General features: G+C 38.4%; 1 protein-coding gene across 6 annotated transcripts in view; it reads left to right on the forward strand.

Moving 5' to 3' along the window:
* Positions 1–5126: 5126 nt before the first annotated feature.
* Positions 5127–16419, forward strand: part of LOC150109944 (mitogen-activated protein kinase 14-like) — a 354973-nt gene continuing 343680 nt past the window's right edge. For 3 of the 6 annotated variants that reach the window (XM_090397321.1, XM_090397320.1, XM_090397323.1), the window contains exon 1: positions 5127–5432. In XM_090397321.1, the coding sequence (XP_090253447.1) occupies positions 5326–5432 (107 nt within the window). In that variant the 5' untranslated portion in view covers positions 5127–5325. Of the gene's footprint in view, positions 5433–5613; positions 5710–6673; positions 6973–16419 lie in introns of those variants that run through there. The other 3 variants (XM_090397345.1, XM_090397337.1, XM_090397328.1) reach the window with 2 other exon arrangements.

Consider the following 16419-nt stretch of genomic DNA (forward strand, 5'->3'; position numbering starts at 1 on the left):
TTATCACTGTTTATGCATATTAGGTGCAGTATGAGATACAATTAAATAGTGAACCTTCTGCGATGAAGCCTCTCCGTGGAAGTTCGTGAATAAGAATAATTATAACACAAGTGCTTTTATTTTGCTCAGCTTTTCACTGAGCTCAGTCCCAATTGTTTCTGAAAATGTTTCGCATGTTCCCTTTGCAGGTACAAAAATGCATAATTGGTGACTTATAACCGTTTTTTCTACTATCTATTTCCATAAATTGCAGACAGTAGTTATCAACAATGATTAGAAAATCTTCTTCAGCTTCATTTCCACTCAAGTAGTGTCACTGCAGCAGATCAACCTCCTCCTGGACCGGTTTTATCATTAGGTGAACCTAGGCGATTGCCGGGGCGATAAACTTCGGGGCATCAGATTTTGCTACATAGTTCGGGGAGAAAATATATAGAGACTGTATAGGGATGCCTAAATTTTCTTTGCCTCGGGGCATCAGATACTCTCGGATCGGCTCTGACCTCCTCCACTTATTTCTGTTCGAGGCCATTAGCGAGTACAGCAGTGTCGAACCCAGGACACCTGATGCTGGGCCATAACCTTAGTTCGTGTAACAATATCTGTTATTTTATCTGTAGACTGGTTCCTACCTTTCTTTCCTCTTTTTTTTTCTTTTTGTCATTTCCCCCAATGTTATTAGCGTATTCGAGGACTAGGGGTGAATCTTTCCTATTTACTTCTTCTTTTCATCTAAGGCAGTGGGGGCCTGCCTTCTCTCCCAGGTATTGCCTCACCCATTAGATTGAGCTCCTGTAAGATTGACATCAACAAGGGCATGCGGCTGTGAAACTTTGCCAGATCATCTAAATTTGGGAAAATTGTTAGATAATTATTGCGGATAATTTGAAACTAGCGTGCCACAAGGATCGTTGCTTAAACTATTATTGTTACATAAATGATACGGGACACTGATGTGAGATAAGATATTCAGTTGTTTGCTAATGATGCAAAGTTGGTCAAAACGATGTAGAGAGCTTGTAGGAGGCTTTAAGTATTCCACTATGCACAAAAGATAATGAAATATCAGTTTAATGTGGAAAAAGTGCAAAAGTTATGTATTTTAGTATTAAATGATATTAAGAGCAGCATATCCGTAAAGCTCTAGGAAACTGATGAATCTACCTATTTCTGGTGCTTATAAATTCAGAACTGAAGTTTAGAGAGAGAGAGAGAGAGAGAGAGAGATCATATTGCTAGTGTCCAAGAAAGTTGAATTACTTGGTTATTGAAAATCATGCACACATGCAAGATAAAGAATTTATCATTCCTCTTTATAAATCCTTAATACACATGCATCAGAGTGGTCTGTGGAATGCTCCCTATGAGGATAGATTTTGGTTTGTGGGTTAAATAAGTTGATTGATAGACGAAAAAAAGAGAGGATAGGAAAGCAAAAATTAAGTTTCTAAAAGGATTTCGTAGTATTAATGTAGGGGAAATATTTTTCCAATCGGAAAATTTTATTTTTTTTCTGATTTTTGTAGACAGAGATGGAAGTTCTCTGGATATTGATTAATAGTTAGGTTAACAAGGACTAGATACTTGGTTGGACGGTGGCTAACGAGTGGAATGAGTTCCCAGTCTGTTCTTCGAATGTTTCCTCTGTCAATAAATTAGAGGCATGATGGATATTGTATGGATGGTTCGGATCCAGGGACGCGCCAGAAAAGTCCGGCGCCTGTGTGCAAAACTTTAGTTGGCAACCCCCCTCCAATAAAAAAATCATTTTAAAAACTGTTTCTTTTTTTTAAGTATTTCATCCTCTTTGGCGCCTTTACTATCCTGGCGCCTGTGTGTGTGTGTCGCACACATTGCGCATATGGCCGGCACACCATATGTGCATTGTGTGCGAGTTATGGATATCTGTTCGGGTTCTCCCTCGACCAGTCTTCAGAACCCATACGGATATCCTAATAATAATAATAATAAAAAAAAAAAAAAAAAAAAAAAAAAAAATCAGCTAACGCCTTTTTATTCCCGTATATACGGGAGTAAGCGAGGCCATTTAGCCCTATCTAACTTTTGGAGACTGAGTGGGCAGTTCAATCTCCACTGGTACCCAATCAGAGACAGATGGCCCAAGGCTATCACTAATTAAGCGGTACGCAGTGAAGAGAGACGGCTCAAATGTGCCGCCATCTCGTGGTCTCTAACCCTAACACAATATATTTAATGTCTGAAATAATGTGGGTTCTACGGTCGATTTTCTTGAGTTTACAGGACGAAAAACCCGAGTTTCCGGGAGGAAAAACCTGCTTGCCCGTGCCAGAGATCGACTAACTCGGGAACCGGTCGAAAAAAGGCTTAGAAAAATTTCCTCTAGTCGCCGACTAGACTCGAAACCAAGACTTCCTTCGTGCAGCCTAGCGCGATGGTGTGCAAACGCCACATCCACTGAGCTACACAGGCTTAATAATAATAATAATAATAATATTATTATTATTATTATTATTATTATTATTATTATTATTATTATTATTATTATTATTATTATTATTATTATTATTATTATTATTATTATTAACCACCTTACCGGCCGTTATGGATCAAATACGCATCCGCATACGCTTCGTATCCATCATATATTTCATTGTTGTAACAATGGTATTATAATTTTAATAAGCACTTCGCATCCATGATAACGTGAACGTCTATAGACGTCTTGGCCGGTAGCGTGGTTAATATTCATACATACATACATACATACATACATCTTCAAGGCCCACCATTCCTAATTGGGTTGTGAGGGAAATAGCTGCAAGAGGAACTTCCAATGGTCACGATCCTCTGCCACCAAGCTCAGGTGTTCTGGTGGGATTCCCAAACGTGTCCACCTAAGGTTTTGGATATAATCTATGCAGTGAGTCCTTGGCCTTCCACGTGGCCTCCCTCCCTCTGGCTTGGCAAAGACGGCCTGCTGAGGGAGCCTGTCTTGTGGCATTCTGACCAGGTGCCCGTTCCAATATAACTGTGATCTCTCAACACGAGAAGCAGCAGTTGAGTATTGAGGGTTTCCCGAATTGCAGAGCTTCTGACTCTGTCGAGTCTTGTCACCCCCACAACCCCTCGAAGGAACCTCATTTCAGCCGCATGGATTCGTGTCCTCATTCTTTCTGTCATTTCCAACTCTCATGACCATAGGTGAGAATGGGGACATAGACTGTATTGAAGACAGCCAGCTTTGCCTTCTGGATTAACTCCCACTTCAATACTACCGAACGGCCAAGCTCCTGCAATATTGAGCTTGCTAAGCCAATTCGAGTATCTAGCGCTACATCCCATTTTCCATCATTCGTGAATATGGACCCAAGGTATTTAAACTTTTCCACCTGCCTCATTGGGACTCCACTTACATGTAGAGTGCACTGGGATGGTGGTCTTGAGATTACAAATGTTTCAGTTTTGGCCACACTGATTTTCATTCCAGCGTCGGCACAAACAGCTACAAACCTATCCAGGGTCTGCTGGAGGTCATCTATGGAAGAGATAAGCAGAACTAGGTCATCTGCAAAAAGCACGCATCCAATGCTGCAGCTTCCAATTCTGACACACTCACTGCCTTTCATAATATTTACTCACTGCCTTAGCTGCGTCTAGGCAGTGAGTAAATATTATGAAAAGGAGGGGTGACAGAACACACCCTTGGCGGGAGGCTAACAGAGATGGTGAAAAGTTCAGACTTTGTGCTGTTTACCCTTACACAAAACTCTGGGCATTCATAGGGACTTAATGGTAGCTAATAGTTGGCCATCCACTCCATATTCCTGTACTACTTGTCAAAGCTTATCCCGAGGAACCCGGTCACATGCCTTCTCCATGTCCACAAAACATGTGTAGACATTCTTGGCATATTCCCAAGATTTCTCAAAGACTTACCTTAAAGTGAAGATTTGGTCAGTTATGCTTCTACCAGGATGAAAGCCACATTGTTCTTCCGAACTTTGACTCAACTATGCTCCTGCACCGTCTTTCCGAGCGCCTAGCATACACTTTCCCAGGCAGGCTGAGCAGAGAGATGCCATGATAGTTACTGCAATCTTTCTGGTCTCCCTTCTTGAAGACTGGTATTATTATGCCTGTCTGCCATTGCTTTAGTGCTCGCCCAGATATCCAAGCAGCCTGACACACTCGAGTCAGCCTGAGAACACCATCTCGATTTAAGGCTTTTAACATTTCGGGCCAAATTTCATCATCCCCAGCAGCCTTGCTCGATTTTAGCAATTTTATTGCTAAATGGGCCTCTTCTGGTGTGAGACTAGTCATTGCACCGATCTGCGCCTCTTGGATGTCCTCAACTGCTGGGCCACCCAGGTTAAGAAGACTCTCAAAGTATTCTCTCCATCTGTGGAGGATATCCTTCTCGGTTGTTAAAAGTGCACCATCAGAGGCCTTAATTGCCCTTGCTGTGCACGATTTCCTCCCTTGAAGGCGGCGGATGGTCTGCCAGAATACTTTGTTTGTATTTGCATAGGATGAGTCTAATCGTTCTCCAAAGGATTCCCAAGCCTTCTGCTTTGCTGTCTTTACTTCCTCAGCAGCAGCTTTTCGTGCCTCAGCATACTGCAAACACATCTCAGGTGACCTGACCCTAAGCCATGTTAGGTAGGACTCCTTTTTTTCCCCGGACAGTTTTTTGGACTTCTTGGTTCCACCAAGGTGTCATTTTCTCACTGCCCGTTGCCACGCCGAGCCGCTTTCTGTCACAGCATGAGAGTGCAGAGACAGTGACAGCAGTTCTGAACAGCTTCCACTAATAATAATAATAATAATAATTGTCAATATCCTTAATAGCAATTATCCACAATTTTTAAACGTTTTTCCTGTAATAACATTCCCTATAATTAAACGTAGAGCTTAGAAAAAAAAAATTCTTCGTTTATATTTAACGGAATAATCTGTTAATAAATAGATCTATATATTATATTTCAGAATATTTAGAGTTTCGGAAGTTGTCCCTTTGCTGTAAATTCCAATTATGATTGAATCAATAACACTAATTTAAGTTTCGGGAACTGTATTGATGCTATGAGTAGAAAGTAGAACGCATGCGTAACTTGGTACGTGCGTTGAAACTGTAGGGTAGATTATGGATAGGTTCAAGGTAGATATATATCTACCTTTGGATAGGCCCTTGAACAGTTGTTGGTGTATACGGATTTAAATAAATAAAAGTCTAGTCTTTTTTTTTTAAATAATTTTTCCAAGTTTATTAGTTTGTTTGCTATCATTTCATTACAGAGATTTATAGTGTGTACGAATGACTACTTACGATAGGTGATAAAAATGAAAAGTGGTTTTGTTAAAATTGAACTAAATAAAACTGTATGGGAGGTGCCGAAACGATACCAGAATCTCTGTCCAGTTGGTTCTGGAGCTTACGGACAAGTTTGGTAAGTAATTTAAATCATTGACTTCAAATTATACTGCCTCGACTTCTGGTAAACTGCTACTGGCCTATGTTTCGTGTAAGTTGTTTTGGCGGAATTGAGCATATACGCTTACATATTATCGTTCACGTGATCAGAACTTATTTTGATCTTATTGCGCCAAATAAATATATCGTGCGATTTGTAATATGGAATTTGTTCGTGTATAATTATTTATTAAAGTGTCATCTTTCTTAACTACCAGAATTTTCTCCTACAAACAAACAAAAATATGGGTTGTGTATTGAATGTCAGAACAATTCACTTTTTAGAATTATAGAATTTTAAAATTTAGAATTCCTATTGTACAAGTGAATGCATTTTTTTCCCCCACCAAAAATTATGAATCTGGGTCATTATAAGAAGGACATGTCACATTAAGTAATTATCATTGGATGATGCTTGCATGTAACCATACCACATTTCATGATATTTCATCAAATTTGTTGTGGTTACAGTTCATGAAGAAATGTAAACGTCATCTTCATCATCATCATCATTATTATCGGATTGATCCGAATTATAAGTTTCTGCACTTTACTTCTACTCTCCTGTGGGGGAGGTGGGGAGATGCATTTAGATTCTACTTGTGTTCAGTTTCCGCAGATGACCACTTGATTTTCACTTCTTTTCCTTTCTGTTTGATAAGCACCTCTTAATAACTTGTATGTTTCACTTGTCATCTCTTCTGTACAGTTTTGCATATCACATGCAGATTATGTAGGCCTATTCTCATAGCTTGCATTTCACACATCCTTGATAATATAAGACCTTTTTTTAGACAGCTTATTCTGTGCACAGGGTCTGGTTGTAAACCACTAAGCTGTGTATGAAAAGCACTTCCATATGTTGTTGAAAATGACAAATACTCTTTAGTCCAAAAATATGTGGTTGAAACCTGTCCACGATGTGAGAAACTTTTAAATGCTTTTCAGTTGGACAGTTAGTCAGATTTAGAGTTACAGAGTTTATCCTTTTAGGAACTTGAGTCCTTACCCCACAAAATATGCAGTGGCTGGAGAAAATGTATGCCAGACATACACTTTGCTAATTGTCTTGGCTGCTTCATTATAGAAGTAATTGTAATTATTTTGTTATGGGGAAACATAATGTAAGATTTTGTCCCTTTTTATTGCAGTTGGATTTACACTCTTAAGGCTTTTTTGTTTTTTTTAAAATATTTTCCCATCATTTTTTTTTTTTAGGTACTGGCCATAGTAATCAAAGCTATTAGTACTGAAATGTGTCTTTCTTCTGCTGCTGCTGTAGCCATTGTGTAAACTTGTGGACTTTATCCAGTGAGAGCCGTCATACAGATTTATCTTCAGCATTGGAAGTCTCTGGGAAGTATGCAGATTGGTGTTGTTGCATGATAGCAAACTAGATTTCTTGTGCCGAAGAGCGACAAGTACGACAGTACGTTGTGCCCTTCGATTGGAAAATGTCCAAACTTTGATTCTCGTTGTAATGGAAGGAATCTTAATGTGGGTTTTTTCAGTTGAAGGTGAGTTAGCTTATCTCATATGGAGGTAGCAGGGTTTTTCATCCTGCATACAGACAAATTGACCTTCGAAACACGTGCAATTTACAGATAAAAATACTAGTGGTGGTGGTGGTAGTAGATAGTGTTGGTTAAAGATGATGATGGTAGTGGCTGTTCAGTGTAGTTGTCACAAAATAATAATAATAAATAAAAATAATATTTCCATTTCATGAATTATATTCTCATGAATACAATCCATGAGATTATTCAAGAAAGTACTCGCACCTTTGCACTAGTGAAACTTTGATAAAAAAAAAAAATAGTGTTTATTTTTACAAGTTTGAGTGGCTGCATGTTGTGCATATTTTCTAGTGTGTTGGTTGATAGGTGGCTGTCTGCTACAGACTTTCCAATAACCCAGATGCTTATGGATAATGCTCCATATCCTCCATATGATAAACTAAATATATGCACTGATTGCTGAAGTGAAATGTTATATGCGAGTACCCACTTGTCCTTTTCTTTACGTTTATCCAGTAATTTTTCAACTTGCAGCATCACCTCATGTTGCAGTGACCATGCAAGTGTTACACACATTTCTACCAATTACTATGGTTTGATTAGTACTTCATAATAAATTTCATAATGCTCTTTGGGAGAGGAAACTATGTGACAACATGGAGAATGAATCTAAAATTATGTTACACAGTAGAAAAAGGCTTTCAAATTTACATGACTAGATGAATATTTCTTTATTACTTACTATTTAAGTTATTTAACCACCCAGTCAGCCATGTAGATGAAACATCATGTAATTTATTATTTTGTCTCCACATGTTATTCTAATAGCATACAAATGTTATTTCAGTTTCAATGGGTACTTTGCATCCATATAATTATCATAACTACAATTTAATCCTCTTACTGGCCTTGATGTATTATGTCAATGCTGGTAAGAGGGTTAAGTTGTGAATTTTCAAGTCTAGTTGTTTATATCCTTATCTGTTTCACAGTTTAATGATTGGATATTACTAAGTTGATATTATTAGTCTAAAACAGTTTATTTAGACATTAAATAAAAATTGGAATATCAATTTTATAAAGAAATAAGACATTATATTTGCAATAAATGGTAAGAAATAAAATTCAGTAAACAGTGAAACATGTAGAACATATTTCACTTCACCAGTGTTGCTTAAAGGTGATATGCATTTTCTAACATCAGAAAAGACTTAGAGTTATTAATATTATATGTATCTCCATGGAGTCAGAAGCCTCATCATGGGAGACTCAATGCTAACCATTATTTGTATGGTACTTATCATACCTTTTCTTGAATTCATTCACTGATGAAGCACTTGCAACCAACTCTGGCAACCCATTACATCCATTCATGATCCTCCAACCAAAAAACTCACCCTAATACCCTTGCTAACCACATTGTTATAATACAGTTTCCAGTTGTGATCCTGTGTTTTCTCTCTCTTTCAGCCATGTCCTGAAAAATGCCTTCATTGTGAATCTTGTAAAACACCTTTAATAATATGCTTTTGTCAAGTTCCCCCTTTTTTGCCTGTCAGCTAGTTTTTGAAATCCACTTGAAACCCACTTTGAAACCCCACTTGGTCTGTTCTCATAGGGACCATAGTCCTGTTACTTACTGGCCTCGATGTGTTTATACATCAATGCTAGTAAGAGGATTAAACTGTAAATTTTCAAGCAGTGGTGTAGCTGGGGAGAGGGGGGGGGAAGCGGTCCACCCTGGGCAGCACTTTTCACTTGAGACAATTTTATTTTTTGATGATTCTTTTATTTATGTTAACTTAGTAATTTTTACTACTTAATAATTAGTTTTTAACAAGTATACTTACGACTAACATAAACATAATGTTTTAATTTATTACCCTCTACGTTGTTTTGACTTTTTGTAGTATTTTTGGTGTGTATTGAGGGGCAAACTCAGGAACTGCCCCAGGTGACAAAAGCTCTAGCTACACCACTGTTTTCAAGTTTAGTTATTCAAATCCTTATCTGTTTCACAGTTTAATGATTGGATATTATTAGGTTGATATTCTTAATCTAAAACAGTTAGTTTACTTAGATATTAAATAAAAATTGGAATATCAGTTTGATAAAGATCTTCACTTACTTCTGGATCCTCTCCACGATCCCCCACTACTGCACACAGATCTGTATGCAATAGTGTTATCCAGATTTACCTTATTACAGTCTTATGAAAGGGAATAATGATCTTCTTCTTATTTCTGCTTGTCAGTAATGTGGTCTTCAACAGTCACTTAATCTGATAAGCTGTTTTGGTCATCTTTTTGCTATATGCCCTCCAAACTTCATTTCACTTTCCACAATAACCCCCGATTCCAGGTCTCATTAATTTTCCTGCAGTTCACTTCTATCAGTTATAGTGCACAGTTCATGATTTCTTCATCCCCAAGTGCATGACCTCCTTACACTTGAACATATCAAACTGGCAGCCATTTACCTCTCTCCATTCTTCCAGTCTATTTGCCATCTGCAGGATCTCTACATCATATTTATTAACTATTGCTCTTCTCATCAACAAACAACTAAATATTCTCCTTACATAATTTCCTATTTCACTTATGTATAAATTAAGCTGCAGAGGACAGAGTACTGCACCCTGCTTTATACACTGCTAAGTCACCTGCCTTCTGGACTTAACTCCTCCATATGCATTCTGATATTTCTCTATCAGCCACCCTCTAATCCAAATCTCTAGCTTCATATTCATCACTATTTTTCTCCAATTTATACAAGAGTTTCATGTAGAAGCCTGTCAAATACCTTTTTGCAAAGTCCAGTATTATCACTGAGTATCCATTTCCTTTATCCAACTCAGTTGTCTAATTATAAAAGTAAGCATATTACTAAGGCAAGATCTACCCTTCACAAAGCTATGTTGCTCCTATAAAGTTGAAATTATTGTCCATCCAGTTTTGAATTGAACTTCTTTGTTACCTTAACCACCACTCATGGGATATTGATTGCTTATAATTTGCTTGTTGTGAAGTCTCCTTGATGCTGTGGAAGTATTTTACTCTCTTTCTACTCCATTGGCACCTTTCCAGAACTGAGTCTTAAATTAAACATCCTGGTTAGAGATGCTAATTCCCTTGCACTTTCTTGTAATGCATGACTGATATACTACCTAATTCCATGATATTGTTCTCATTAAGGTTTTGCAAATACCCTGAGCACTTACAATTCATCAACCTCTATTCTTCCATCAGTCAGTATCATATCTAGCACTGCAGTATGACTACCTGGATGTTACAACTTGCAAAATCATTACTCAGCAACTCAAGTATTTCATTTGTTTCTGTTACCTCTCTATCCTCAGCACTCATTAGAATCATCCTTTCATAATATTTCTTCCTTCCTTTTACTTGCCACATAGTAGAAAAGAGTTCTTTAAAATTTCTTTTGGCCTCTTCACCTGGCTTCCTCTTATAATTAACTTTGGCATTTCTTACTATATAGGTGGCCTTCTCATCGGTGCCTTGTACTGCTCATGGGTATATTGATCACTTTTTTCTTATATTCTTTCCACAACTTTTTCTTTTCCTGCAGCTCCTGTTTAATGATACTATTCATCCAACTCCTTTCTGATTTATCCTCTTGACTGTGGATATATACAGTCTGATACTGCTTTCTTCAAACATTCTTGACAATCTCCCATACATCATCAGCATCTCTTCCTTCCAAATTCTTATACTTAAGCTGACTAACTCTTTGGCTTATTATAATCACCAGCTTTGTAATTATTATTATTATGGGCAACTCCAAGGAGTCGATAGACTCATTAAGGGAGGCCCTAACACCATGTCAAGAACAACTATTTGACATTCACACGGTATCTATCATACCTTGCCTTGAACATTCACAGTCATGGCACCCACAACAGACTCTGGCAGCTTATTCCACTCATTCACCACTCTCCAAGTAAAAAACCTAGCTCTAACACCCTTGCTAACCACGCTCTTGCCCAGCTTCCATGTATGGCCCCTAGTCCTCCCACCACCAGTCCTATTCTCAAAAATATCTTCTGAATTAATCTTATAGAAACCCTTCAGAAATGTGAATGTCTCAATAATATCACCCCTTTTCTGCCTATCAACCAATTTTTGCAACCCACAAATCTTCAACCTGTTCTCATAAGGTTCATTCCATAGACCTGCTATCATCTTGGTCACTCGTCTCTGGATGCTCTCCTCCCCATCAAGAAGAAACCCTGGTGCCCATATCTGGGCACAGTAGTCTAGATAGGGTCTTATCAAGGCTCGATACAGAGGAACAATAACTTGTTTGTTTGTCTCTGCTTGTTAAAGTATTTTTCAGCAAACAAGTGATTTGATGAGCTGATTTAACCACTTTTGCGATGCGCCCTCTAAATTTCAACTCCCTATCCGCCAACACTCCCAATTCCCTGGCCTCATCAATCTCCTGGAGTATGTTCCACCAATGTGATATACTGCTGCTAATCTTTTCACCCCAAAATGCATAACCTTACACTTTGCAACATTAAATTGACATCCATTTTCCTTAGTCCAGTCCACCAAATCATCCTGCAAAATTTTGATATCCTGTGCACTCACTATTGCTCTACCCAAGTTTGCATCATCAGCAAACAAGTGAACACTTCCTCTCAGATCCTTTCCTATATCGTTAATGAACAAATTGAAAAGTAGTGGTCCAAGAACAGAACCCTGTGGCACAGCACTAGTCACAAGCCGCTTTTGGACTCTACTCCTGAATAAACCACTCTCTGATATCTCTCCATCAGCCACCTTCCTATCTATCTCACCAACCCTTTATCCATCCCTATATGCTGCAGTTTACTGATTAGAGTTGCATTTGGTATCCTGTCAAAGGCCTTAGCAAGTTCCAGTAGAATCACTGTAAACCCATTATCCTTATCCAGTTCAGTCCGTCACTGTGTTATTAAATGTGAGCAAGTTACTGAGGCATGATCTACCCTTCACAAAACCATGTTGTCCCCCATATAGTATCTCATTTTCATCTATCCAATCCTGTATTCTTCTCTTGACTAATTTCTCCAAGACCTTGACAACATATTCCTGATATGTACAACAGCAGTCTTGGAACCTCCTTTATGCAGTGGAACTATTCCCCCCTCTTTCCACCCCCCTTGGGACTAACCCAGACCCGAGATTCAAATTAAACAAAATGGTCAAGGGTACTGACAGTTCTTTAGCCGCTTCACGTACGACACGAGCTGGTATACCATCCAATCCCACAGATATATTGACGTGGAGGTTTTGTAATAGACTACTCGCCTCCACTTCATTCACCACAATTCCCGCCATATAATCTATTGGTTCATTCATTACTGCAGTGTCACCACCTGGATGATATATTCTTGCAAAGTGCTCGCTCAGTAATTTAACTATATCAACTGATTTGGTTACCTCCCTACCATCAGCATTCTTTAAAATCATTCTGTCATATACATTTTTTCTTTTACTTGCAACATATCGAAAAAACTGCTTGGGATTCTCTTTATCTTGCATGGCTAATGTTCTTTCATAATCCGTTTTTGCTTTTCTTACCACACTCGTTACCCTTCTGGCCTGCGCTTTATAACGTTCATGTGGCTTGCGGTCACCTTTCTCCTTAAATTCCCTCCACAGTTGTTTCTTTTTTTTGGAGCTCAAGCTTAATGGTGTTATTCATCCATTTAACCCTTACTTGATTTATTATTTGGACTCTAGGTATACAGTCAGCCATTGCCTCCTGCAAACATTTCTTTACCGCCTCCCATGCACTGTCAACCCTTGTAATTTTACATGCCATGGCGCTGAACCAATCAAAACTCCTAAACTTGTCATACTTACCAGCCCTATAATTCCACATGTACCCTGTCTTAATTGTAAATTCCACACCTTTAGCCACCTCCTAAGTCAAGACCCTATGATCGCTCTCAACAATTGGTGGCAATGTGGTCATATTCATTGCAGCCCAAATTCTCAGATGCAATTACTAGATCAAGCACTCTCTGACCCTTAGTATTTTCCATTACATACTGTCGCAGATGGTTATCCCTTAATAACCGCATAAAATCCAATTCCTTTCTCCCATGTGTTCTCTCCTCCTCCTTCCAATCAATGTTACCATAGTTGAAATCTCCCATAATAATTATCCTCCTTCCACTTATTTCTTCTATTTGAGGCTATTTGGTGTGAGATTGAAACTAGCAAAACAAAATATACAGTTGGGTGCTGCTATAGACCAGGTGATGGAATAGATGGTGGAGATAATATCACCCAACTGTATATTTTGTTTTGCTAGTTTCAATCTCACACCAAATAGCCTCAAATGTGCTCTTTTCTCTATCCTGCAGTTCCACTTCTATTCTCCTTGGTTGTAGCTAATCAGCTATCATCAATAACACTGCTTCGCCCATTTCATTCTCCTTGTCACTCCTGAAAACACCATACCCCTCACATTCAATCCCACTAGATATATCATCTTCTGTCAGCCATGTTTCACTAATGCCAATAACCTGTGACCTGGAAGTGCCAACCAAAGCCAAGGCCAAAAATTCTTCCTTGTTCCTAATACTTCTGGTATTAGTATACGTGAATTGCAGAAGCCAATTTGTCCATCCCTATTTTGATGCCTTATACTAACTGTCCCATTCTGATTTGTTGTCCTTCATACTAGCTCTGGCATATTACACACATTCATACTCTCAACGGTCTCTCTAAAGTCTGCATATGTACTCCCCCACTCCCTTAATAACTCTAGTTTCCCTGATTCTGCACATTCACTTCCACTACATTCGAGAACACCTTTTCAAGTCTCCGTACATGTAATCCATTCAAACGTAAACCATCCATCTTATATAAATCCTTTCTCTCATCGAATTCACTCTACACATCTACAAATTCCACTCCACTTGGCATGCATAATTCACCCATAAAGTCATTAGCAATTATGGCCCTCCTTCTATACTCTTCACTGTCATACCACGGCAACAGACTCTCCATCCTAACTCTCTCTCACTCTTCTCTTTTGCTACCTCAAGCAATTCCTTCACATCCTCACTCATAGCCATTTTGTCTCCTTTCAAATCATTTGTACCTGCTACCACTATCAATTCTTTCACCCACTGCTTTTGCATTCTAATTGACTCGCTTACATCCTTAACCTTTGCACCAGGTTGGTACGATTTTTGTTAAACTCTCAACTAACACACCTCTTACTAAGGAATCTCCATACAACACTCGCTCTTTCATTTTGTTTACACTCACTATCATACTCTTAATTTTTCTATCATACGTTTGCCGTTTATTAGTCAGTATGCTTGGTAAACATTTTTGCCAATGCTCCAGCTGCCGATTTACTCTGTATATCGCTCCACGTAACCGAGTGATCTGAGTCATTGCATCAGTCATCATTTTTATTCTCCGATAATTCATTTATTCGTTCTGTATGCTTACCTTATTCTCACTTTCAAGTGTTATCTAGATTCTCACTTTCAACAATGTATCACTCATATAACTTGAAACACTTTCTGCACACATTCACTCCACTATCGTTGTTTAACCAGACTCCAACTGCTCTCCTCAATGCATACATTTCGCAAACGGTACACTGAATCAAATCCTTTAAATTAAATTTTTCAGACAAAGCTGGCAACCTGGACGCCATCTTTGTATTTCTCTTAATGGGGGCCATGTACACAGATAATCGTATCTATCACTTTACTATTTAAAATAATCAGAAAACGCACAAAAATCACCCAGACACGCTAAAATACGAAAAGTAAACAATACTATGTAGATACTATGCAAATTCACCAATTATTACTCAAAATAACACTTATCTGTTCAGCAGCTATCCGCAAACACTACATACCATGTCACTACATGCAACCTCAACTGATTATCTCACTAAAGTTAAGAACTAGGGAACTACATCAGCATCATATGATTACTCTCCACTTATCTCAAGGTTGCCTGGATCCACATTCACTAATCCCCCTCCCCCACTTCTAAATATTATGTGACTATGCACCTCCAGACACTCACCGAACAATAGTTTTTCGATACACCTCTAACTCTGAATCCGTTGAAATGCATATCATCAGCCTACTTTGGCCAAACAGGCAGGACAGCGAATATCAGAATTTCTGAACACAAGGACTACATCCGGTTTTACAAGTATAGCCATTCTGGTCTTGCAGACCATGCTCTGGATACTCGCCACAGAATACGGTGGAGGAAAGCAACAATAATACACCGGAGCAAATGTAAATTCGAAAGATTATTTATGGAATCTGCCTCTGCCCTAAGAAACTCTCTAAACCTCAACAAATTTGGTTGTATGCGACTGCCCCAAATTTGGGAGGCATACATCAGCAGACCTTCAGCCCAACGGCCAAGAACGCCTACTTAGCCCTCCAGAGGGCACCATCAGGACTTCTAGGAGAACGATAGCTTCAAATCTTCATTCTTAGTTACTGTATTGTTATTGCCTTGTGTGCACCTGCCTTTTTGTAAGTTCCTTTAGAAAATGGCAATGTGACATTGCCGAAATATCGGAAATATCTATTAAAATATTATTTAATATATATTCGGATCTACGTTGTTTCAATTCCCTAAGTTATTTAGAAAATCATCAGCCTTATATTAGTCATTCCAGACATGTACAAACATCACACCATTCCTTCTACACAAGTTGCTCCCTGACTCATCTACAATCATTGCTCTTAGTCTCAGCTCATCAGACTATGGCAGCAGACTTTCATCTTTTAGAAAAGTAAAATATTTTTTCTGTTGTGATGTTGATTATTACTACAATGTATCACTTGTACAGTATTAGTACACAATCCTTATAAAATCAAGACTTATTACAGGAAGCCTAGACTGACTGTTATTCACATCATGAGTCCATTCACTAACAGAGCACTCATGACTAACTTCTAGCACCTCATTCCACTCATTACCCTTCATGCCCTTGCTAACAGCATTCTTATAAAATTGTCATGGATAACCTATTATTCCTTACCTGCATGTTATGTATTGAAAATTCCCATTAGCAACTTATGTTTTTGTTATTATCTCATGTTTTTATATCACTGAATTTGTTCATTTGTCCTACTCAATGTGGTCATATCAAAACCTTATAAAATGTGTTAATAACTTCAACAACCAGATAATCCTATGAGCTTTTAGGCAGTTTTGCAATACACAAACTTTGAACTTCAACTCCCTGTCCACTATCACCTTTCCCAGATCTCTAGCTGTATCAGTTTTGTGCTGTTCATTTCAACCAACAGTAATACCTACTGCAGATGTTACATGTGTCGCCTGTAAGGCAGGCCAGATCTAATCATTTAGCCTCATCAGATAGGAAGCTATCTGATGAGGCTAAAAAATCCTATAGTCCTTTTGCTTGTGGCAA

The sequence above is a fragment of the Typopeltis vanoorti genome, chromosome 1 (genome assembly GCF_054136105.1).
Source record: "Typopeltis vanoorti isolate ZY-2024b chromosome 1, IOZ_Tvanoo_1.0, whole genome shotgun sequence".
NCBI classification, from domain to species: domain Eukaryota; kingdom Metazoa; phylum Arthropoda; class Arachnida; order Uropygi; family Thelyphonidae; genus Typopeltis; species Typopeltis vanoorti.